The 24,348-nt window shown below is 36.4% G+C and overlaps 2 protein-coding genes across 2 annotated transcripts in view; one reads left to right on the top strand and one right to left on the bottom strand.

The window, feature by feature from the left end:
* The window catches only part of DNAJC24 (DnaJ heat shock protein family (Hsp40) member C24), a 95,494-nt gene extending 87,212 nt beyond the window's left edge, over positions 1 to 8,282 (top strand). The window contains exons 3-4 of the mRNA XM_007943297.2: positions 4,944 to 5,012; positions 8,152 to 8,282. Coding sequence (XP_007941488.1) covers positions 4,944 to 5,012; positions 8,152 to 8,282 — 200 coding nt within the window. The remainder of the gene's footprint in view (positions 1 to 4,943; positions 5,013 to 8,151) is intronic.
* A 1,912-nt stretch (positions 8,283 to 10,194) lies between these two features.
* The window catches only part of IMMP1L (inner mitochondrial membrane peptidase subunit 1), a 62,064-nt gene continuing 47,910 nt past the window's right edge, over positions 10,195 to 24,348 (bottom strand). The window contains exons 5-6 of the mRNA XM_007943296.2: positions 11,809 to 11,919; positions 10,195 to 10,263 (exon numbers count right to left, since the gene is read on the bottom strand). Coding sequence (XP_007941487.2) covers positions 10,195 to 10,263; positions 11,809 to 11,919 — 180 coding nt within the window. The remainder of the gene's footprint in view (positions 10,264 to 11,808; positions 11,920 to 24,348) is intronic.

Below are 24,348 nucleotides of genomic sequence, written 5' to 3'. Positions count from 1 at the left end.
TATATTTTTTAATGTTTTTAAATTTTGTTACATTCTTCCATATTCAGGTCAACACAAACATTAAGGGATAATAACTTAAAGTGGCTGTCATTTATCGAGCACTACTACTGTGGTAATTATCTTTTACATATTGCTTAACATTGTTTAACAACCTTTTAAGGAAAATATTACTATCTAATTTCAAGAGAAAGAATCTGAGGCTCAGAGAGGTTAAGTAATTTGGCCAAGGTCACTTAGCTAGTAATTAGAAGCCATTCTTCTCTTAATCACTGTTCTGGGCTGCTAGGTTTTGAGTCATTTATGTACATTCTACTGTTTTCTAGTTCCAAATAGTTAGGAATGAGGCATTTTTTGGTCAGAATGAGAAACCAGGCCTCCTGTCACCGCTCTTCCTATTCAGTAGTGAAACAGAATGAGCTGTTCCCAAGGTTTCATTTGGTTCACACCCAGTTTATGAAAGCTGCAGAGTTCTTCAAGCCCATAGTTAAGCTACAAGTTGTAGTTTTTCTCAGTTGTGGAAAGCTTTGCAATGGTGACTCTTATTTTCATCTGGGAGAGGATTATAGGGCTTTATGATTTAATGAAGAGGTTTCAAGTTAAAAATGTTGCCTGATTCTGATTTCTTAAGTTGGAGACTTTTCTCAGGACATAAGGAAGAGGAAAATGATTATCAAGTTACTTCCTGTATGAAAAATTTAATTATATATAGTGCAGTGATTTTTAAGAATGAGGTGATTGTTTAAAATTAAATTTAATTATAAAACAGCAAGCTCCTGAGTTAGACCTGAAAGAAAACACTGTTCTTTATCTCTTGCTTGCTTTTGTACACACAGATGATGTCTGTAGCTTAAATTTGAAGCAGCTTCTGTTTTGTTTAGTTAAAAATAAAAACAGTGGACTGATTACTAAATGAGAGCATTCTGGGGATTTATTGATCTCTTGAGTAATGTGACATTGCTGCACATGAATAGTAGGGACAGAGCTGCCGCTGGACTTGATCTTTTGGACAGCATTGGGTTTAATGAGACTTTCAGATACTGCAGTGGTAATGAATGAAGTTAAATTCCTCGCTTCTGTGGTTTTTTGTTGCTTTTTTTTTAAAAAAAATTATATTTATTTATTTTTGAATTGTAGCTATACTTAGAAAAGGTTTCCTGGGATTAAGAAGTGTAATTATTTAGGCAGCAAACAAAGAGTTGTTTTAGAAATTTTACTATCATTAGGAGGAAGTTTAAAAAGACTGGAATTCCATTGTCTTGTAAGAAGTAAGAAATATTTATTGATTCCCAAATGGAGCTGAAAAAAACCTTTCCTCTTTTAGAAAGTTGTGAATGACCCAGCGAGAGCTCTAGTAAGCTTTACTGAACCAAGCTGCTAATAGTTATTTAATGTTATTCTTCAGTGTGAAAGAATCTCCGTAGATTTTCCTTTTAATCTCTTTGAATTGCAGGCTCATAAACCTCTGTGATGAGTCCTGCCAGTGTTTTCTTAGATCCTACCGTTGAGACAATGGAGCCACAGAATTCTTTCACCTCTTGTTGTCAGACAAATCCAATAGAACACAAGGTCACAAGGGCTGATACTTCTAAAGATTGGAAAGATTCTTTTTCAAGTAGCCACATAAATTATTTGATTTTATCATTATATTCTTCAAGAATCTTTCTTCAGCTCTAATGCACTGCTTTCTATATGTAAGTAAATTTGGAAGTTTCTCTTGTCTCCATATTTGGTTAAGCTTGTGATCACAGCACAGGGTGTGAACAGACCTTTACGTTCCCAGATACCTTAGAAAAATCTGAACGAGTTCACTTCAAAAGAAGCAGTAATCATGTAGTGTCATTGGACTCTCAAGAAAGAGCACACCAAATACCATGTAATGCTTCTCTTTCCAAACGACTGTTTTGTTTTGGGTTTGATTTGTTTTTTGGTGTTATTACCATTCTGTAGCTAAGATACCAGATTTAAAATCTTGGATCTCTTCCTTTAATTAAATCACTTTCTAAGTCAGTTTATGTTTCCTTAATATATTTAGTTGTATCATTTTTCAGCAGAACTCTGAAATAGCTTTTGAATTTTCAGATGCCTAAAAAATGTTTCATTATAATGACCAAAATATTTATATAATACTACAAAAGAAAACTAACTTACCTGTTTTTTCAGACTCCATGCCTGATTCTAGACAATTATCAAAGCTAATTACAGGGTTAGTGTGATTACTTTAGGGGATAGAGAAGAATTGAGTTTTCTAATTATAACCACAATAGTGGACAAGCAGAGATCATTGTTTAAAAAGAAAGAAAGAAAAAATCCACATTGATTTGTTTGTGCTCCTTCCTTATAATAGTTTGTGTGTGTGTGTAGGGGGATGCTGTTGCTCCATTCCCTGGACACCTGCCTTTCAACAAAGGACTTTGGTCACTCTACCCCACCCCCACCTCCTGCATTTAGATTCACCTTTTGCTTGTATATACCCCTCTGCTCATTATACAGTTCTCCAGGGATCCAATTTTCCCCTGAGTTAATCACCCAGCCTTTTTCAGAAGCTGTTAGATTACCGTCTTTTCATAGACTACATTTTTTCAAAAGACTAATTCTTTCCTTTAACTTTTCCTATTTCTATTTAAAATATTTCCATTAGAGTCTAGTCTTTCTAAAATTTTTCATTGAAGTAATATATAGGGAGAGAAGTTCTCAAATCTTAAGTATGCACACTCATTTAACAGGCATCCTTAGAAGACCCCTGTGACTCCTTCCAGTCACTGGTCACTCCATCCCCCGTTTTGTAACATCAAGGAATATAACATACATTTCATATACTGGAAATCATATCGTGTGTTCTTTATTTGTGTCAAGTACTGACTCTTAAAACCAGAATCCCCATAGAAATTTAGACTATGTGCATATGGTATTGAATAATCAAGTCAATATATAGATTTTAGAATAGCCACAGAAGATAGACTTATGTTAAACTCCTTTTACCAGGAAATATGGTCTAAGCCAACCTTTCAACCGAAAAACAAGTCCTGTGAATAAAGATAAAGGAAAAATAATAAAGATGTAAAAGTCACTTTCTTGAGTAGGTGGAATAATAGAAAGGATTACAGGATGTTACAGTAACAAGTAACTAGGTGAGAATAACAGTAGCTTTCCAGTAGAGAAGCAGAACAATAGGAAGCTGACTTGCTTGGCAGTTATATTTGCCAATTATTTCTCATTATTTAAAAATAAAAATGGGCAAAATAAATATATATGAATGCCCCCCCCCCAATTAATGTATTACAGTGTCCAGGATAGGCTGGATTAAAAAGGCTTATTCATCTTGTCATTGTCTGTCTTTTCTGATTTGCTTTAATTGATACCAAAATTGTTAAGATATCTGTAAGATAGCCTGGACTATAGATAACTTGGTTGTTAATTGACTACCTCTATTTTTGCCCTAAATAGGAGTTATAAAATACCAATTAATTACCTTCATTCCTGACTCAAAAACAGCATTTCACTTCCTCATTCAGAAATTCCTCATTCAGTCTGGTCCTTCTGGCATAATTAAGATGGGTAAGAAATTGAAAGATTTTTTTTCCCATCCTTGAGACTTTGAGGTACAATGTTTTCTTTAAATTAGAAGTAACTGAATAACATAACACCAAATATAATTTATATAGAAGGTAGAAATTGTTTTGTTTTGTTCAGAAACTAGTTTGTATCCTGATAACATTCTTCAGTGACCCTACGGAGATGAAAGAACCATCTTCAACCACTGGGCAAGGTCTATATATATCTTTGGATTTGGGAGAGAGTCTAATAGAATGTTGGTACCCAGTATAAATGAAGTGATGTAATATTTGACATACCTTAATGGAAAGCCATGGTGAGTTCAAAATATTGTATAATCTTTTCATCTATTCTAAAATTGTGTAACTCACCAATAAATTTTGAACAGGCAGTTATTAAATATAATTAAATTGCAGGCATTCACACAAGGGAACAAAGGGAAGTATTCTCAGCAAGTGAACAAGAGACTAGTGAGACAGCTAAAGAAAATTTCATTGGAGTTGGGGGGGTGGGTTTTAGTAGTTTCTTTTTAAGCATTGACTTCTAGAAGAACAATACAAGTATGCAGGAAGTATAATATGCCTTTAATAACAAAGACCATTGCCTCCCATCTGTAGCTGTTTTCTTTATCCCAAACTGCATGCTTATACTACTACCTGGACTATATTCTTAACTGAATTCAGGATGAATTCCAGGCTTCCTTGGACTTTGCATCTGTAGGGAAAACTTTGGCCCAGAAAATAGCAAAAGAACATCAATGCAATATGGTTATGGGGTCACTGAAGTATTAAAGGCATTCTATTTACAAGTTATTTATAATTCTTTTGCAAGCAATTGAAGACCAGATGACTAGTATCCTCTTATATTTGGGTAGCGTTTTGTTCTCTAAAAAAACTTCTAGCCTAATCTCATTAGATTTGAAAAACACCCTCCTGAGGTATACTGAGGAAGAGATAACTCCTATTTTACTAATTACCCTTAAGGTTAGAAAATAAAATTTTACAACTAAGGTTCCAATACAGTTATTTATCCCCAACTCCACACTGCCACCTTACCTACAGATACAGTTCATCTGCTAAAAAGTGTTTCAGTCTCCCACAAATCTGATGGTCAGAAAGAATCAACAGATTGACTTGATGGCTTTGCACGTTGCATATTTATAGAAAAATGGGAAAGATTTTGACTGTTGAAGTTTAAAAGAAGTGTTACATTGTGGATTTTCTAGTCAGCTGAAGTCAGTAGTCTTAAAACTTTATTGTCAAAAGTTGTAACCTACATTTTTTTAAATGGTAGGTATGGAATTGTAAGAACCCGGCTGGAGCTGCCTTCTCAGCAGCATTCTTTATAGTTATGACTAAAGTATAAAAACTTTATAATTTTATATTTTACAGAAGATGAGCTAAGAAATATCGGACCAGTAGATGCACGAGTATATCTTGAAGAAATGTCTTGGAATAAAGGTTGGGATTTTTTTTTTTTTTTGCTTGACTACAGTGAAGAAAAGTATTAGGGATTTTTCAGTAAGAAAATTAGATGTTAGATAAATAAGATTTTTTTGTAATACTACTTTTGTTTTTGTATTATTCTCTATGTAATATGGTAAATAAAGTCAAACGTGGTAATTTTTTTCTTATCTTGAAAACTGAAATTAATTCCTATTAGGATTATTTGTCCGTTTTCTCTTTATATAGAATCATAAACTGTCAGGGCACACACACCGACTTGGATACTTGATCTTCACCCTTACTTTTTGCTTATCTCTTAAAGAGAAAAGAATAAATCTATCACTTGGCCTATCATGAAGTCATGTCTTTTTTTCCCTTTTATATTATTAGAAATTTAAAATTTATATCCAATTTTATTTCCCAGTTCCTGTGATAGTTTCTTAAATTACTGTGGTTATTTAACATTAAGTTGGGAAAACAAATGGAAGCCATGAGTACCGTACTTAAGTGTTTCTTTGGGCAAATGAAGAAAATCTTACTATGTCCTAGATTTTATACCTATTTCTAACCCTATAGTTGCATTACTCAGCATGGGCTAGTAAGACCCTAGGGGTTTTTAAAAATTTGGTAGTGAGTATGGATAGGTAGAACACATCCTTCCTACAGCCAAGTTTATTGGAATATTCTTTTAATGGAAAATTCTTAATTTTTACTGCTCTCTGGGAGTTGGGTCACAAGCCATATTGACTTAGAAGAGGAATTAAGTTTTTGCCTGTGGTACCAGTCCCAACACCACCTACTCTCTCCCTACCAACAAAATCCCAGAGTGGAAATTCTTATTTGCAGAAAATGTGCTGGTTTTGCATAATTGAGGTTCTCAGTGGTGGCGATAGTTTTCATCACAGTAAGGAGGGAGAGCTGCTGCTGCAAAATGGTATACGATGACAACACAGGCTTTCACTGCTAGTCTGTGGAGAGCACGCATGAAATGTGATTTATCGGTGAGACTAGGGACACTTTCCCCAAATAGTTTTTTTAAAATACAGTTGTGTTACCTGATTAATCAGTGTAGTATGTGTCTGTTTACTTTCTTATTAGACAAATAATTTTTCTTGCTATAATTGACAGCAGGGCTTTGAACCTATTTAGACGGTTCGTAATTGCTATTGTAAACAAGTGCTGCATATGTGTTGCATAGCAACCAAATCTCTTGCCCAGGGTATTTTGATGAGTAGGGAAACAAATAGTTGTGCCCTGCTCAAAGATGGCAGCCAACCGTGTTGCTTTGAATGTGTGTTGCTTTCCAAATTCTTCCTGTTAGCTCATAAATCATTATATACAACAAACAAATAAATACACAGAGAAAAATAAATGAACCCTTGTGTTGTGCTTATATATTTGAGTCAGGATCCTTAAAGTAATGTGCTGCTATAATAAAGTATCCATATTTGTTAAGCAGCTGAGTTAGCATAGATGCCACTCCAGGCAAAAGCATCAGGCTGTGAGATGGATAGGGCAAGTAATAACATAGTTGCTTCTGAGCAGTCTCTCTCCTCCTAAGATCTTTATGCTGTTGATTCATAGCTTCAGTCCATTTCTTCTACAGAAAAAGATTATAGACAGTGTTTAGAAAACATTGCCCTTGTATGCAAGACATTTTTCTAGTTCTCATTTAAATACATTGTATCTTTACTGAATATTGAATAAGCTACCATAACAAATTGCCACAAAGTAGGTAGTTTAAAACAACAGAAATTTATTCTCTTGACAGTTCTGGAGGCTAGAAGTATAAATTCAGGCTGTCAGCAGGGCCATGTTCTCTCTGAAGGCTCCAGAGGAATCTTTTCTTATCTCTTCCGGCTTCTGGTAGCTCCAGGCATTCCTTGGCTTGTGGCAACATAAGTCCAGTCTCTGCCTCATTGTTGTGTGGGGTTCTTCACCATGTGTCTCTGTCTCTCCTCCCTCACTTCCTCTTATAAGGACACAAGTCATATTAAGGCCCACTATATGGGAGGAGCTCTGGTAGCATAGTGGCTAAAGCACTTGACTGCTAACCAGAAGGCTGGCGGTTCAAACCCACCAGCCACTCCTCGGAAGGAAGGTTGGGCAATCCTACTTCCGTAGTGATACTGCCTCGGAAACCCAAGGAGGGGTCGCTATGAGTCGGGGGTCGACTCGACGGCACGTAACAACAACATACTACAGTATAGGAGCTCCGGTAGCATAGTGGCTAAAGCACTTGACTGCTAACCAGAAGGCTGGCGGTTCAAACCCACCAGCCACTCCTCGGAAGGAAGGTTGGGCAATCCTACTTCTGTAGTGATACTGCCGCGGAAGCCCAAGGAGGGGTCGCTATGAGTCGGGGCCGACTCGACGGCACATAACAACAACAACAATGTACTACAGTATGACCTCATGTTAACTAATTACATCTGTAAGTACTCTATTTCCAAATAAGGTGATATTCACAGGTCCTGGAGATTAAAACTTGACATCTATTTTTTTTTAAATGTTATTGTGATTTGGGTGAAAGTTTATAGAACAAATTTGTTTTCTGTACAGTAGTTCATACACATTTTATTTCATGACATTGACTGCAGTTCCCCACAATGTAACAGCTCTCTTCCCACTTCGTTCCCATAGAGTTACCTACCTCTTCCTGTGTCCATCCCCACCCCTCAGCTATCTCCCTGTGCAAAACACTGCCCTTCTGTGTTTGATTGATCGTTCCAAGGAGTGTATCTACCTGATGCAAATGTTCACCCCATATGCTGTTGTTCGACTGGAAACCATAGCAGTGAGTTCAGATTCAGACCGGAAGGGTAACTGGGGGCCATAGTCTTCAGGGGTCTCACCAGGCTCTATCAATCAGACAAGCAAACCTGGTCTTTTTTTTTTTTTTTATGATTTTGAGTTTTGTTCCACAGTGTTCTCCCACTCTATCCAGGATCTCCTGCACCAGTCCCCGGGGCTATGTGTGGTTGACAGTGGTAGCCAGGCAACATCTGCTATCCTATCTTTCTTGGAGACAAATGAATATTAACAATGAGCTGCTTCTTGGTTTTGCTATACCTATGGAATAAACCGCATTTTTTTTAAAAGTATTAACAAAGTAGTTACTGGTAAACATCTGAAATACTTGTTTTCTTTGCAGATGATCACTCTTTTTCTCTGAGCTGCCGATGTGGTGGAAAATACATTGTTTCTAAGGATGAAGCAGAACAAGTTAACCTGATTTCTTGTGATACCTGTTCACTGATTGTAGAACTCATTCATTATAGCTGAAATTATTCACTATTTGGAAATATTAACTATATTCGGATATGTTGAGAATACATTTGAGCAAACATACAAAAGTTAAAGAAGAAAAATTCTCTTTTAAGTCATCTGTGTTATTTGCTAAGAACATAAGATTGTCAAGCAGAGGCCACCTCGGATTAATAGAAAATTAACTTAGTTATTTGTATTTATTTATAACTTACAGATTGCTCCCAAAAAAAGGATTTAAATTAAAATTAAATTTAGTTAATTCCTAAGGACTGTATTAATGGTTTGTTTTTTCCTTGGTGTACTATATAAGAATTTTCTTTTTCCTCTCATCTTATTGAGTAATAGCGTCATCACATTCCTTTGCTGAAAAAACAGATGATGTTTCTAACTAGGTTATAGGCCTATTTTATCTTTAGCTGAAATTTTAGAGTTATTACAATCAAATTAGAATCATTGTGAATAGCATATGGGTCTACGCAATGCCGTTGAGTTGGATCCGGCTCATAGCGAGCTCTCATTGGGTTTCCGAAGGGTATCGCTACAGAAGTAGATTGCCCAGTCTTCCTTCCAAGCAGTGGCTAGTGGGTTTGAACCGCCAGCCTTCTGGTCAGCAGTCGAATGTCTTAGGCACTATGCCACCAGAGCTCCCTAGTTCTCCCATAATGAACGCTGGATATGGATATTCATGAGGTTATTATTTCAAAGTTAATAGATGGCCAAGTGGCAACTATAGAAAGAAGGATGGTTTTAGAGGCAGAAGGCTCAACTCCATTCCTGGCCCTATATTTCAAATGCATGTGGCTGTACTGAAAGGAAGGAGTCCTGGTGGCACAACAGTTAAGCACTCAGCTGTTAACTGAAAGGTTGTTGGTTCAAACCCACCCAGTGGTTTTGTGGGAGAAAGACCTGGCAGTCTGCTTCCATAAAGATTACAGTTTAAAAAACCATATGGAGTCGCTGTGAATTGAAATGGACTTAATGGCACCAAACAATAGCACTAATATACTGAAGTATGGAGTAATCTCTTAAATGCTGCCATTTTCAATTTTAGAATGTAATTTAGAAAATGGAAGCTTTTAAAAAAACATTTAAAACAGTTATACTAGTTTCCTTTTTATTTCAGATTATTAAAATAGATTATTAATCCCTATATTTATGAATAACAAACCACTGCACTGCTTGTATAATGAAATGGGCTTTTATAATGTACTTATTTTTATTACAGCTGACTATAGATGCCATAACTCTTGTTGTTGTTGTTGTTATGTGCCGTCGAGTCAGACCTGACTCATAGCGACCCGTCCTTGGGTTTCCAAGACAATATAACTACAGAAGTAGATTGCCCAACCTTCCTTCTGGGGAGTGGCTGGCGGGTTTGAACCGCCAGCCTTCTGGTTAGCAGTCAAGTGCCTTAGCCACTACACTACCAGAGCTCCCGCCATAACTCTTAGGGATTTATTTTCCTGCATATTTAATGTTCTTTGTACAATATGAGTTATAATTCATTTAAAGAACCTTAAGGAATCCTTTAAGGGATGACTGAAACTCCTGGGGTTGTCAGATGTCTAAATAAGAGTGATTGCTCTCATGTACAAATATAAATGAAGTATGTGTTCAAGAAGAGTAGTTTACTTTCATTATACCCATAAAACCAAATACTCAAAAAATGAGGTAGTCATCCAGGTTTTTCCCCTAAAAATATTTTTTACATCTATCATAAAATTTACTTTGGTTTATATTTTTATCTATATATCCATGTATTTTACAGACTACAATGTCATTTGCAGAATGTGTTGCTTAATCTGTACATTGAACAAAAATAGCTAAAACTGAAGAGCAGATAGTTTATTGGTCAATACATGGTTTCAATGACTATAATTAAATTCACCTGAACAGAGGATAATCATATCAAAAGAATAAATGCTTGCTAATCATCAGAAAATCTGTGGCCGTTGGGGCTGCCACGTAGAAATCCAAAATCACTCAGAGGCCAAATCTGTAAAATCAAAATGTGGTTGAAGACAAATTAAAAGTGATGTTATATTATCATTATATCCCTTTTTTTCATACATCCCTTTTTTCTGTGCCACATGGTTAAATGCTTTCTCCTTACTCTTCAGTCAAGCACTTTTTTTTTTTTCTTGCATCATAAGACTTTAGAAGATAAGCTTGTAGGTATGTATGTATGTATTTAAACTCTGACGTTCAGAACATTCAAACCATATACAAGAAATTATGTGTGCACTGTGTGAATATGTATGTGGATATATAACTGTGTGTGTATCCTTTCTTTTACTACCCCAAATAAGAGTTAACTTTAAACCTTCAATTAAAAATGTTTAGGATTGTTGTTGTTGTTAAGTGCCGTCGAGTCGTTTCCGACTCGTAGCGACCCCATGCACAGCAGAACGAAACACTGCCCGATCCCGCGCCAGCCCCACACTCCCTGCTATACTTGAGTCCATCATGGCAGCCACTGTGTCAGTCCATCTCGTTGAAGGCCTCCCCCTCTTTTGTTGACCCTCCACCCTACCAAGCATGACATCCTCCTCCAGGGAATGGTCCCTTCTTACAGCATGACCAAAACAGGTGAGACGAAGTCTGGCCATTCTTGCTTCCAAGGAGCATTCTGGCTGCACTTCCTCCAGGTCAGATCTGTTAGTTCTTTTAGCAGTCCATGGTACTTTCAGCATTCTTCGCCAGCACCACAACTCAAAAGCCTCAACTCTTCTTCAGTCTTCCTTATTCATTGTTTGGAGGAAGTGCAGCCAGAATGCTCCTTGGAAGCAAAAATGGCCAGACTTCGTCTCACCTATTTTGGTCATGTTGTTTAGGATTAGGTACTTGAATATGACATCAATTTAAATGTAAAGAAAACAGCTCCAAATATTCACGTGTATTTATTCTTTACTGCTTGTGACAGAAAAGAGGAGCTGGTGAAAACCATCTTTTCTAAGAATCAAACATTTACTATAACTACAATTAAGTCCTGTATTACCTTGACTGAGGCATTCTAACATGGGGCTGTTGGCTCTACACTGTTTCTCTGTAGATGAATATTAATATATGCTCAGACTTATACTAATTGTAACGGTCGTACAAGGGAAGTAGATTTTTTTGAGACTGCAGGTTAGGTAAGCTATAACTAGTTTAAATTTATTGTTCAAACAGAACAATTATTCTGGGAATTCTTAATTACCTCTGTGTGTGTGGGTGGGTAGATAATGTTTTACATACAGCTATGAAATAAGGCTGGCAGTTCAAATCCACCAGCCACTCCTTGGAAGGAAGATTGGGCAATCTACTTCCGTAGTGATACCACCTAGGAAACCCAAGAAGGGGCTGCTATGAGTCAGATCTGACTTGACGGCAGTGAGGTTTTTTTTGTGTGTGTGTGAAATAATTGCCAACATGTTTATAAAACGAAATCGTTGCCACAGTTAAGTGCAGTGACATCCCTTAGATTTCAAAGTTCATATTGAAAGAAACTTTTTCCTTCTATTTAGAGAAGAAAGCCCACATTTTAAACAGAAAATAGTACCTTAAAGAAGATACGTCCTCTTATTAATCCATACGGAATAGGTCCATAGTACCTGGAATCTGTAGAATTCTGTAGATTATCACCTTCTAACCAAACATGACCCATTGGCACCTAGAATTAGGAAAGAAAAACAGCCCCTTTAAAAGAAAACACCTTATTTGGGGTCACTATGCTATTGAGTCAGAATTTATAGCAATTGGTTTGATTTGGTTTTGGAGCACTGTACATAAAAAAAAAAAAAAAAAAAAATGCCTTTTGGAGAAGAGGGAAATTATCCTACAGTTCTCTTTTATAAAATGTATGTAAGTCCTATGATTGCACTTTCATTTTTTGCAAAACAAAATGGTAACTTTTACTAAATAGCAATGATTTCAACTTTTTTAATATCCTATCTTTTTTTTGTCACATGGTTCCCAAACAATTTGTTACACAAACCCAAAGTGAGATTATAAGAGAGCAAAATAGTGTGACAGGATCGTTAATTTAATAGACTTCAAAAGAGGTCATTAGGATGCTGACTGAAAATGCGCCCTTCTGTCTCAATAACAGCATAAGCAGGGCAGCCACTCACTCTGCAACATCCTGGGGGCCAGTACCAAGGCCAGACTTATTAGAATGTTCATGATGAACTAAATGGTAATTGACTGTGACATCAATTACAAATAATCTCATCATTTTATTGGAGTGGGCTTGTCAGAATTCTAATTAAGAGCCCTGTTCTGCCTTTGTACAGGCCATATCTTCAATGCATTGTACTTCAGTAATGACCATCAAGAACTAGAAAGACTTATTAAAAAAATCATCAGTTGTAAAATTAATGATTGTGACCTTCTGCTGAATGAAAAGACCTGTCTCCTATATGTCCTATATATTAACTAGTTATCATAACTTTAAAATTGTACTCAATCACAATGATAAACATATTTAGAACAACACATTTAAAAAAAAAAAAAAAGTGCCTTCTGTGGGGTAATCACTTTCTGGATAGTAGACACCTGTTAATTTTGATGACAGGAAAGGCAAAACCAAATAGGGTAAAGTCAGCACAGCTTGATCAAGGTAAATAAAGACACCGAGAAATACATAAGAAAAAGGAGCAATTAGGTAAATAAAATTTCACAACAGTAAACCCCACCCAAAAATGTGTGGTTACATAGGTAATTTTGGACACGTGTGCAGAAAGGCATGTATGAGTAAATGCATATGCATGTATGAGTGTATCTGTAGGCATAAAACCACATATATAACAAACCACATAGGGGCCACAGTTACATAGGCTTCCGAGACATCCAAACTTTCAGGATTGGTTTCAGGATTAAATGGCTTGGGAACATAATCTTGGGGGACAGCTTAATCAGTTGGCATACCATAGTTCACAAAGACAATGTTCTATATCCTGGTTTGGTATATAGCCTCAAGTTTTCAGGTAGCCATTTAAGATGCAACCATTGGTTTCTACTCAATGTGGCATGAAAGAGAATGAAGGAAATCAAAGCTCAAAAGAACAAACTAGAGAAGAACTAGATGGTGTCCATCCACAACTACCACCCATTATGACTAGGGACACAACAGAAGGTCCCAGATAGAATGGAATAAAAATGTACAACAAAACTTAAATCACTAAAAAAAAAAAAAAAGCCCAGCGCTACTTCACTGATAGAGACTAGTAGAAAATAACTGAACATGTAATTAAAGCTAATTCGGCAGGTCACCTTTCAGGCCAATAACAGATTGGCTCATAAACAGCAAAACCATCAGTAATAATGTGCTCCCTTAAACAACTAACTATATGAGACCAGATGGTCAGTTACTCAAAAGCAAAGGTGAAAAGATGAGGGAAGTGAAACTATCAGATCAGTAGAAACAAACAATGGGAATGATGAGAGTGCAGGCACAAGGTGAAAATGAACCAATGGCATGGAACAATGTGTGTGAAAATTGTTAAAGGGGAGCCTAACTTGCTGTGTAAACTTACGCCTAAATTTTTTTTTTTTAAGATATTTTTTAAAAAAGATATATCAGGAGCCCTACTACAGGCTAGTCACTGAGTATACACTGCTGGAAAACAGAATCCTAGCCCTAATGTGGGGCATGTCAACACCCTTATGGCCCCTTCTAATAAAAATAAATAAATAAAAAACTGCCATCGAGTCTATTCGATTCATAGTGACCCCTTCTTGGGTTTCCGAGGCGGTATCTCTACTGAACTAGATTGCCCAGTCCTCCTTCAGAGGAGTGGCTGGTGGGTTTGAACGGCCAGCCTTCTGGTTAGCAGTCAGATGCCTTAGGCACTATGCCACCAGAGCTCCTGGCCCCTTCTAATAACTTGGTCATTTCAACATAATAGTATATGTCAGTGTCTCCCCAACTTAAGTAGGCATTAGAATCTTGTGATTTCTGGGCTACATCCCAGAGGTTGTGATTGTGGTGTTGAGCCCCAAATTTGCAGTTTTAACAAGTTCACAGGTGAAGCTGATGCTGCTGGTCTAAGGACCACACTCTTTGAACGACTGGCCTCTATAATCCAGGGTCTGACCCTTAGCCTTATGGCTCAGAAATGGGTTTTGTGATCACAGAAACTAAAACCGAACCAAACCCACTGCCATCAAGTTGATTCTGGCTCACGGTAACCATATGGGATAAGTAAAACTGCCCCAATGGATTTCCAAGCTGTAAATCTTTATGGAAGCAGACTGATCTTTTTCCACACAGTGGCTGATGGCACTACACCACCGGAGCTCCTTGTGATCACAAGAAGGGTAGCTTTATTTCTTAAGGGCAGATTCCAGTAAACTTAGGTCACCAGACTGATGTGTAAAATATCTGTGCCAGTTTACTGATTGATAAACCCACTGCCATGGAGTCAATTCTGACTCACAGCGACCCCTCTGGCTTTCTGAGGCTGCAAATCTTTATGGAAGTAGGTTGCCCCATCTTCCTTCCATGGAGCAGCTGGTGGGTTTGCAACACTAACCTGGTTAGTAGCCAAATGCCTTATCCACTATGCCACCATAGCGCCTTTTAAAACCTCCACCATAGGCAGAATAATTGTCAGCTTGGGAGGGACATCCCCTCCTGTGGGCAGCTCCGGGGAAACCTGAGCAATAATCTGAAGGAGGCAGGGAATCAGAGCCAAGAGATGATTTGCCTCTGCCACAAACGCCTCCATCACAGGAAAGGCTTTGCCAAGGGGTCATATTCTCAGTGTCCACTAGCCAACAGCCCCTCTCCCTGGACTTTGAACCTGGATTGAGACAGAAGCATTGCTGGAGAATGGATGCTTTACGTGGAAAGCTGCAGTTCTTACTAGTCTGAAAGCGCCTCTCTCTGCGCTGCAGACTGTTCACAGGGACTGGGAATTCTTTTACTGAATCCTTAAAAATTTATTTAATAGAAACTTTTCATTAGATGTAGCATACAATGTTTTTATGAAAGCAGAACTTGGGCAACATTAGAATTTATTAGTAGGTGCCCTTTATATATATTGGGTTTACTTTCTTGGTTATAACTGGAGTGACGTTCCTGTAAAAGACTATTTTCATTTTTGCACTTTGGAAGGACTTGATTTTTGGAAAAACACATTTCTTATTTTCAGGATTTCCAGTGTTCACTTAGAAGACATTTTCCCGTCTCAGCTTTGGCTTTTTTCCTCCATCGTGCTATTAGTTTTACACCAGGGATGAGATTCTATTTTAATAAAGTCCTTTGTATCAAATTGGGATGCAAAAATTTACGTTTATGTTGTGTGTTGTAATGCTCTATTTTTAAGAATGCTGTAATCATCTATCTAAGCATGGGAAGTTTGGCCTTTTGAATAAAAACACCCTTAAAAATGCCTTTTGCAGTGTGAAACATTTGCTCGTTATTAACTACTGACTATAACCTCAAAAATTTAGCAACAGTTGTTACAATTGCTTTTTAAAGTTCTTCTAAAAAATTTTGTTACCTAAGAAAGTTGAATTACTGACCAGTCTGAAATAATGTACTGGCATGCAATTTATTTTCATTATTTTTTTGACACACATACCCTTGTTGGATTTAATAAGAAATCACTACTTTTTAAAAAAAATATCAAGAATTGTTTTTTAAAAAACAAGTTCATACATGCATGTAAAATTAGAGTTTCACTTTATATCAGAGATAATACAGCTTTGTAATGGCTATATTGTGTAGAAGTATTTGTCAAAAACCTTCAAGTCAATTCTTTGTATTTAGTTACATGCTAAGTGTTCAATCTATATTGTTGTTATTATGTGCCGTCGAGTTGGACCCAACTCATAATGACCTCTCCTTGAGTTTCCGAGGCAATATCACTATGGAAGTAGATTGCTCCATCTTCCTTCCGAGAAGTGCCTGGTGGGTTTGAACCGCCAGCCTTCTGGTTAGCAGTCAAGTGCCTTAGGCACTGTGCTACCAGAGCTCCTTCAATCTATATAAATGTAGGAGTATCTACATTAGGTACTACAAAATCATTCTCACTTTTATTAGTGGAGCTAGTTAAAGATTTTTAAGGACAACAGCAATTCTAGCTCTTTCCTACAGTGAAACATAAGGTTACTCAAGTAGAAAAATAGGTCTGTCTCATGTTACAAAAGAAAGGAAGAGCAAAACTAAATTCTGAAAAGCCACACATAATGAACATTCTCAGTACTGCCTTGGAAGAAGCTGTAAGGTGAAAAAGATCTTCAGTGTTTCTCCTTTAAAATTTTTTTTTTCATGAGTTCTAAAAACAGGGACTGTAATGAATAGTTAAATAAATTCAAGTTACAAAGAAAAAACATTCTATGAACGCCAAAGGCAACATACTATCTTTATAGTATCTATATAGCTATCTATATAGTATATACTATCTATATACTATATAGTGTATATAGTATCTATATAGCTCTTTTTCTACCCAGCCAAGTAATCATAAACCAGGATCTCATACAAATTCCATCTCACGGAAGCTTCCCCTTATATTGCTGCTGACACCAGATTCTCTAATAGTTCAGAGAACTTACCATGTAAAGTCTGCTTTGTTGGGGACTCTCGATTGTAAAATATATTACTTGCTTGATTTTTGTGTAAAAGTCTTTTTATGTGTGTAAAAATCTACTTTTGTAGACTTTTGACTGTTTTATGAGAGGATAAGCCCCTGGCCAGTAATCTTAATAATCTTACTTTTTTACAGCACAGCTATAATTCAAGTATTTATTGATGTTCAATATTTGTAAGTAGAAATTCTTTTAAAGCACGATGATGACTGTCACTAGTTAGATCATTTTTGTGGCAATTATGACCTAAGTTTCTTCCAAATTAGATTAATAAAATGATGAAATATTATCTCATGTGTAATAAAATTAACACCTACAGAAGCTACTGAGTGGTTATAAAGAATCTTCTAAGAGAAAGTAAGAACAGATCACCAGATGCCTTTAAAGAGTGTGTGACCCAGACTGTCTATACCTAGCCCTTCACTGCAAGGGATGAAACAAAAGAGAGGAATAGTAGCAAAAACCATGATCTATATACATGGCTTTTTAATTAAAAAAAAAAAAAAACCTGAACACTCATTTTATCCTTAAAACAAGCTGTGAAGTGCTATTGTAGACTTTTCTTAGAAGAAATAGTTTCAAATATGTGACATGCTAACTCTTATCTGAATCCCATACATACATCCTATTGCATCAATTTATAGAACAGATAGATCGAGATCTAGATCTATGTATATAGATAGATATAGATCTGTGAGATGAATCACTACATCTCACAGATACCAACACTGCATGTAAGGTACAGAATTCCAGGGAATAACCTTGCCACTGATGCTATCTTTAACAAGCTTCTCTCTAAGTAGGAAGACCTCTTAAAATATGAGTCTTAAAGCAACCACCTTTGCTGACCTACCTTTATCAATTACTCAGCTCACTACTAAAAATCCACGATATCGTAAATGACTCCACTTTGGAAACATCCTTTTTTCTTCCCCCCTGGTATGGGGGGAAGGGTGTATATTTCTTTCACTGTAAAACTCAATTTTATAGAAATATACATATATACACTCATCTTAAGTATTGAAACAAGTATTGAAAAATGCATACACCCATATAACCATCAGCAACAATCAAGATAAAGAACATTTCTATTACACAAAAAAGGTCCCTCTTATCCTTTGCAGTTAACCTCTCATCTGCACCCTTGGACCAAGGTCTAGTGATCTGCTTTTAGTTACTAGTTTTGCCTGCTGTAGAATTTCCTATAAATGCAATTGTACATCACATGCTATTTTGGGTCAGCTTCTTTCACTTAGAATGTTTTGATAATTACTGATATATACAATTTGTTGCTGTTAGGTGACGCTGAGTTGGCTCCAACTCATAGCGACCCTATGTACAACAGAATGAAATGCTGCCCAGTCATGCGAGACCTTCACGATCATTAGGCTTCAGCCCATCAATGTACTACTGTGTCAATCCATCTTCTTGAGGGTCTTCCCCTTTTTCGCTGACCCTCCACTTTACCAACCATGATATCCTTCTCCATGGAATGGTCCCTTCTGACAACATGACCAAAGTAGGTGAGACAAAGTCTGGCCATTCTTGCATCCACGGAGTATTCTGGTTACACTTCTTCCAGGACAGAGTTGTTTGTCCTTCTGGCAGTCCATGGTATCTTCATTGTATCTTGCCAACAGCACAATTCAAAGGCAGCAACTCTTTTGTCTTCCTAATTCATTGTCCAGCTTTCACAAATATATGAAGCAAGAGAAAATACCATGGCTTGGGTTAGGCATAACTTAGTCTTCAAAATGACACCTTTGCTCTTCAGCACTTTAAAGAGGTCTTTTGCAGCAGATTTGCCCAGTACAATACAACATCTGATATCCTGACTGCTGCTTTCAGGAGTATTGATTATGGATCCAAGTAAAATGAAATCCCTGAGAACTTAACTGGTCCAGCTGTGAGGATTTTTGTTTTCTTTATGTTGAGGTGTAATCCATACTAAAGACTCTAGTCTTTGATCTTCATCAATAAGTGCTTCAAGTCATCTTCACTTTCAGCAAGCAAGGTTATTTCATCTACATATCACAGGTTGCTAATGAAACCTCCTCCAATCCTGATGCCATGCTTTTCATATAATCCAGCTTCCTGGATTATTTGCTCAGTATACAGATTGAATAAGTATGGCGGAAGGATACAACCCTGACACACCTCACAGTATCCACTTGTTCTGTTCCAATGACAGCCTCTTGGTCTATGTATAGGTTCCTCATGAGCACAATTAAGTGTTCCGGAATTCCCATTCTTCTCAACATTATCCATAATTTGCTATGATCCACATGCCTTTGCATGATCATTAAAACATAGGTAAGCATCTTTCCTATATTCTTTGCTTTCAGCCAAGATCCATCTGACATCAGCAATGATATTTCTTGTACATTCCCTTCTGAATCCAGCTTGAATATCTGAAAGTTCCCTGTCATTATACTGCTGCGACTGGTTTTGAATTATTTTCAGCAAAATTTTACTTGCATGTCATATTAATGCTATTTTTTTATAATCTCCACATTCTGTTGGATCAGCTCTCTTTGGAATGGCCACAAATATGCATCTCTTCCAGTCGGTGGCCATGTAGCTGTCTTTCAAATTTCTTGGCATAAATGAAGTGCCTCCAGTGCTGCATCTGTTTGTTGAAACATCTCAGTGGGTATTCTGTCAATTCCTGGAGCCTTGCTATTCACCAATTCCTTCAGTGCAGCTTGGACTTCTTCAATACCTTTGGTTTTTTATCTTATGCTACCATCCTGAAATAGCTGAGCATCAACCAATTCTTTGTGGTACAGTGACTCTATATTCCTTCCATCAAATTTTTTTTATTTTAAGACCTTGTTTTACATTCAAAGTCACGTGTACATTTAGTTTCATTCCCCATTCGCCATGTCCAGCCCTTCCATCAAATTTTGATGCGTTCTGCATCATTCAATATTTTGCCTTTAGAATCCTTTAATATTTTAACTTGAAGCTTGCTTATTATTAGTGATTGGAATGTGAAAGTTGGAAACAAAGAAGCAGCATTGGTAGTTGGAAAATAGGGCCTTGGTTGTAGAAATTATGCCAGAGATCACATGATAGAATTCTGCAAGACCAACAACTTACTCATTGCAAATACCTTTTTCAACAAAATAAACGGCAGCTATACATGTAGACTTCACTAGACAGAGTACACAAAAATCAGATCAACTACATCTGACGTAGGTGATGGCAAAGCTCAAGATTATCAGTCAAAACAAGGCCAGGAACTGACTGTGTAACACACCATCAATTGCTCATATGCAAGTTCAAGTTGAAGCTGAAGAAAATTAAACCAAGTCCACAAGAGCCCAAATACAAACTGATTATATTCTACCTGAATTTAGAAATCATCTGAAGAACTCATTTGATGCACTGAACACCAGTGACTAAAGACCAGGTGAGTTGTGGGATGACATCAAGAACATCATACATGAAGAAAGCAAATGGTCATTAAAGAGAAAAGGAAGAAAAGACTAAAATGGATGTCAGAAGAGACTCTGAAACTTGCTCTTGAACACAGAATAGCTAAAGCAAATGGAAGAAATGATGAAATAAAAGATCTAAACAAAAGATTTCAAAGTGCGGCTCAAGAAGACAAAGTATAAAGTATTATTACTAAATGTGCAAAGACCCGGAGTTAGAAAACCAAAAGGGAATATATAATACACTTAACACTTCTCAAGCTGAGAGAACTGAAGAAAAAATATCAGCCATTCTTTTTCACTACTGAGTAGTATTCCATTATAAGTCACAGTGTTTATCTGTTAACTTGTTGAGTGATATTTTGGTTGTTTCCAGTTTGGCATACTACAAATAAAGCTCCCAAAACATTTCATTAATGAAAACATTAAATCTTTTCAGTAAATACCTGTGTGGTTGTTGGCTGCCATCAAATCTACTCTAACTCATGGCAACCTGTATTTAAGTATATGATCCAGTTTGAGATAAAATCTGTATTTTGTTACACTTACGCATAAATAATTCATCTATTTGATTTTTGTATATTGATCTTATAACCTAAGATGACCTTAGCAAATTCACTTTGATTATTCTTTTGATTAGGGATCATATTATCCTCCTCCTTCATAGGTCTGATATTGGTGACTGAGTGCTGGACATATTATTTGTTGTTTGTCTGCATTTTGATTAGTTTCTTTAAAAACAAATGTTGAAGGAGTTTTGTTTTTTTGTTAGGCAGTTAGCGAGGGGTCAGCTTATTCTTATTAATATTTGACAAACATTCAAATTATGATTTAATACTTTTTTTTTCAGTCACTACTCACCAAAGTAGGATGTAGAACAATGTTTTTGTGTAGTATGTTATATCAACTAAGTTTGATGTCCCTGCCACCATGGTCCCAAGCCCATGGGCCCAGTGACTGATTCTCTCAGGGTGTTTGGCTGTGACTGTTACCATAACTTTGCTCCCTTAGCTTTATTATATATATGGACATTCTTATAGCATATATAAATAGGTGTGTAGACATATCTGCCAAACTTATATATGGTCATGAGTATATTCTATTTTGCCCAGACAAACCTGATCATTTAGTCTGTCTACCTATATATCCACCTGTAGATTAATGTTTATTACTGATAATGCAGTATTGTGTACATAATACTGTTTATCTTTGTTGTCTGTACTTCTTGTGCTCCTCTCTGTCTTCCTTTTCCTTAGGGTTATTGTGTTGGTCACTGGCTTTTGGTGTACTGTCTTTTCCTTCACCCAAATCAATACTTGTCTCTTACCTATCTAGCAGTTTTCCCTCCCATCCTCACCCATCCCATCCCTGGTAACCAACAAGGTTTCCTATTCTATGTAAACCTTTTCTTGACATTTTACAGTAGGGGACAAATACAATATTTGTCCTTCTGTAATGGACTTATTACACTCAACATAGTTATTTAATTTTTAAAGTCTTTTTGTTGCTATTGCTTTGCATATTTCCTAACAATATAAAGAATGATTTTGGTGAAGAATAAAATTTTTGGTGTAAATAAAGTGTGCATTTGACATCTCCACCTTGTGTCCCTTTTCAGTAGCATCCCATTTATGTTGTTTTCCCTATCAAAATGTCTAGGAAAATTTGTCAAAACTTATCAAGCGATTATATACGAATAAGGAAGCTTACTAGGGTATTGTTCATATTTCAAAATTGGAAACAGTATAAACGTTCTTCAATAAGCAGAAAAAAAAAAAAGAAAAACAACTCACTGCTGTCGAGTCAATTCGACTCATAGCGACCCCTCCTTAGGTTTCCGAGGTGGTATCTCTATGGAAGTAGATTGCCCAATCTTCTTTCTGAAGAGTGGCTGATGGTTAAATAAAATTTAGTTCTTTTATAATATTAGCTAATAAAACAGAGAAAGATGGAAATACTTCCATGATAGCCCATAAAAAAAATGTTTCAGGGCAGTGTGTATAATTTTTTTTAAAACCCTCTGTTTTACATAATTATATAATTCAGAATTTACCTTTTTATGACCAGCATGTCATCAATTATATAGAGAGACATATACAGAGATGTATCTTAAAATGCTGAACTCTTTCAATGATACTTTCATGGGGGGGGGGGCGGCGGAAAGGAGCATTATGCATCATGACACAAATTAGGAAGAGTTTTTAAAACTTTATTTTTGTTTTGTCTGTCTTTTGTAATGCAGAATGACAGGGAACTAACTTTCAACTCTATATAAAGGCTCTGCATCTTTGTAAAGACAAGTAAATGACTACAATTAGCTGTATTATCACCAGTTCTCAGGGTCACTAAAATATTAGGCTAGCCAAGAACTAATTTATTTAAATAAACAGCACAACACACAGTCAGTATGGGTCTGAAACTCAAAACCTGACCTTTCTATTAAAACAAAGCTCTGGTATGGGGTGAGGCAAGGAACAGAACAAAAATTTGCTTTCCAACTCAAACATAGTTATTGTCTGTTTGTGTAACCTAGTGGTTATCACTAAACTGAAAATTCAAACCAGAGAAGAGAAAAAATTTTTCACAGCAATATTATTTTAATAAAATAGGAACAGCATAAAGTGGTACATTAAAATATTCATTTATATCTTTCCAACTGCAATTGAAAAAGATGCCAATAAACACATTTATCGTAAATGTTTTACAAATGGCCCAAAATGGAAACCCTAATTCCACACCTTTGTTATTATTAATTCTCGAAACCAAAACTTTTAATACGTAAGTTACTTTTCCTTTTATACTCCTGTATATCTGCCATGCTACCTTGAATGAGTACATGAGACTGAATAAAAATATAGGTATATTTGTTTGCAGTGAGTTCCCCATGGAAATTGTTTTTAGTTTTGTTCAAATATGAATTTTCCCAGAGTCTCAGATATAGCCAATCCAGGGATATCTAAATTTTAAAGCATTAAAAGAACTCTTAAATCATTTTCCTTTTTACGTCAGAAATTTACTTCCTAAGCTATGATAAAACCTAATCTCAGGGCTAGACAAAAGAATCAAGCCTCCAGTTCTCAGCTATACTTAAGGAGGTCTACTTAAGTGCCTCCTTTTTAGTGCAAGCAACAAATGTAATTGCCTCATGGCCTGCGGGTGTCCGTTTAACAAAAGAGGCTTTTGCAAACCAACCCACAGGTGTTACCTTTCTTGAATAAAGTGAAATCTTGATGAAAGCGTCTACACTATCAAATAACACATTTACTAAACTGTAATCAAACTCATTTTTTTGATTAAGCAAAGAACATCTAATTAAGAAATAGTTTTGACTTGAGTAAGATATTTGCATTTCTGATTTTTCAAAAGCCTCGTAAGAAACTGATTTTTATTTAACCCTGTTTTTGCCACATATTTTATAGTTTGTTGTTAGGTGCCATTGAGTCTATTCTGACTCATGGCAAACCCTACAGAACAGGGTAGAACTGCCCCGTTTGGTTTTCTAGGCTGTAATCTTTATGGGAGCAGACTGCCGTATTGTTCTTTCACAGGGCCACTGCTGGATTTGAAGCTCTGACCCTTAGGTTAGCAGTCAAATGCTTAACCACTGTGCTTCCAGGGCCTCTGATTTTATAGGTTTTAGTCAGCAATGGCAAATATGCTACTGGCCCTACTTATTGCTCATATTTCTTCAATGGCTCCTCTAAAATGACAGAGAAAGAAAAGGAAACAATAGTAAAGAAACAAAAATCACAAAGACAAAATGAGCCAAATTTTGGGAACTCTCTTTTGACATGATTATCTGACTTTTCCTGTAATACATAGGAAAAAGAGAGAGATACACAGTTTATGATAGATACTAAATCAAATAAAGCCTTATTTGTTTTTGGCAAGAGTAAATGACAGTGTTTAAAGACATTTCAAAAATATTGTTTACACATATCCCAAAGATTTTATTTAATGTATCTAGTAGCTCTGGTAGCATAGTGGCTAAGACACTTGCCTGCTAACCAGACGGCTGGCGGTTCAAACCCACCAGCCACTCCTCGGAAGGAAGGTTGGGCAAT

Source organism: Orycteropus afer, unplaced genomic scaffold (assembly GCF_000298275.1).
Source record: "Orycteropus afer afer isolate SDZICR_OR568_19922 unplaced genomic scaffold, OryAfe1.0 scaffold00103, whole genome shotgun sequence".
Taxonomy (NCBI): domain Eukaryota; kingdom Metazoa; phylum Chordata; class Mammalia; order Tubulidentata; family Orycteropodidae; genus Orycteropus; species Orycteropus afer.
This window is presented reverse-complemented; position numbering and strand designations above follow the sequence as displayed.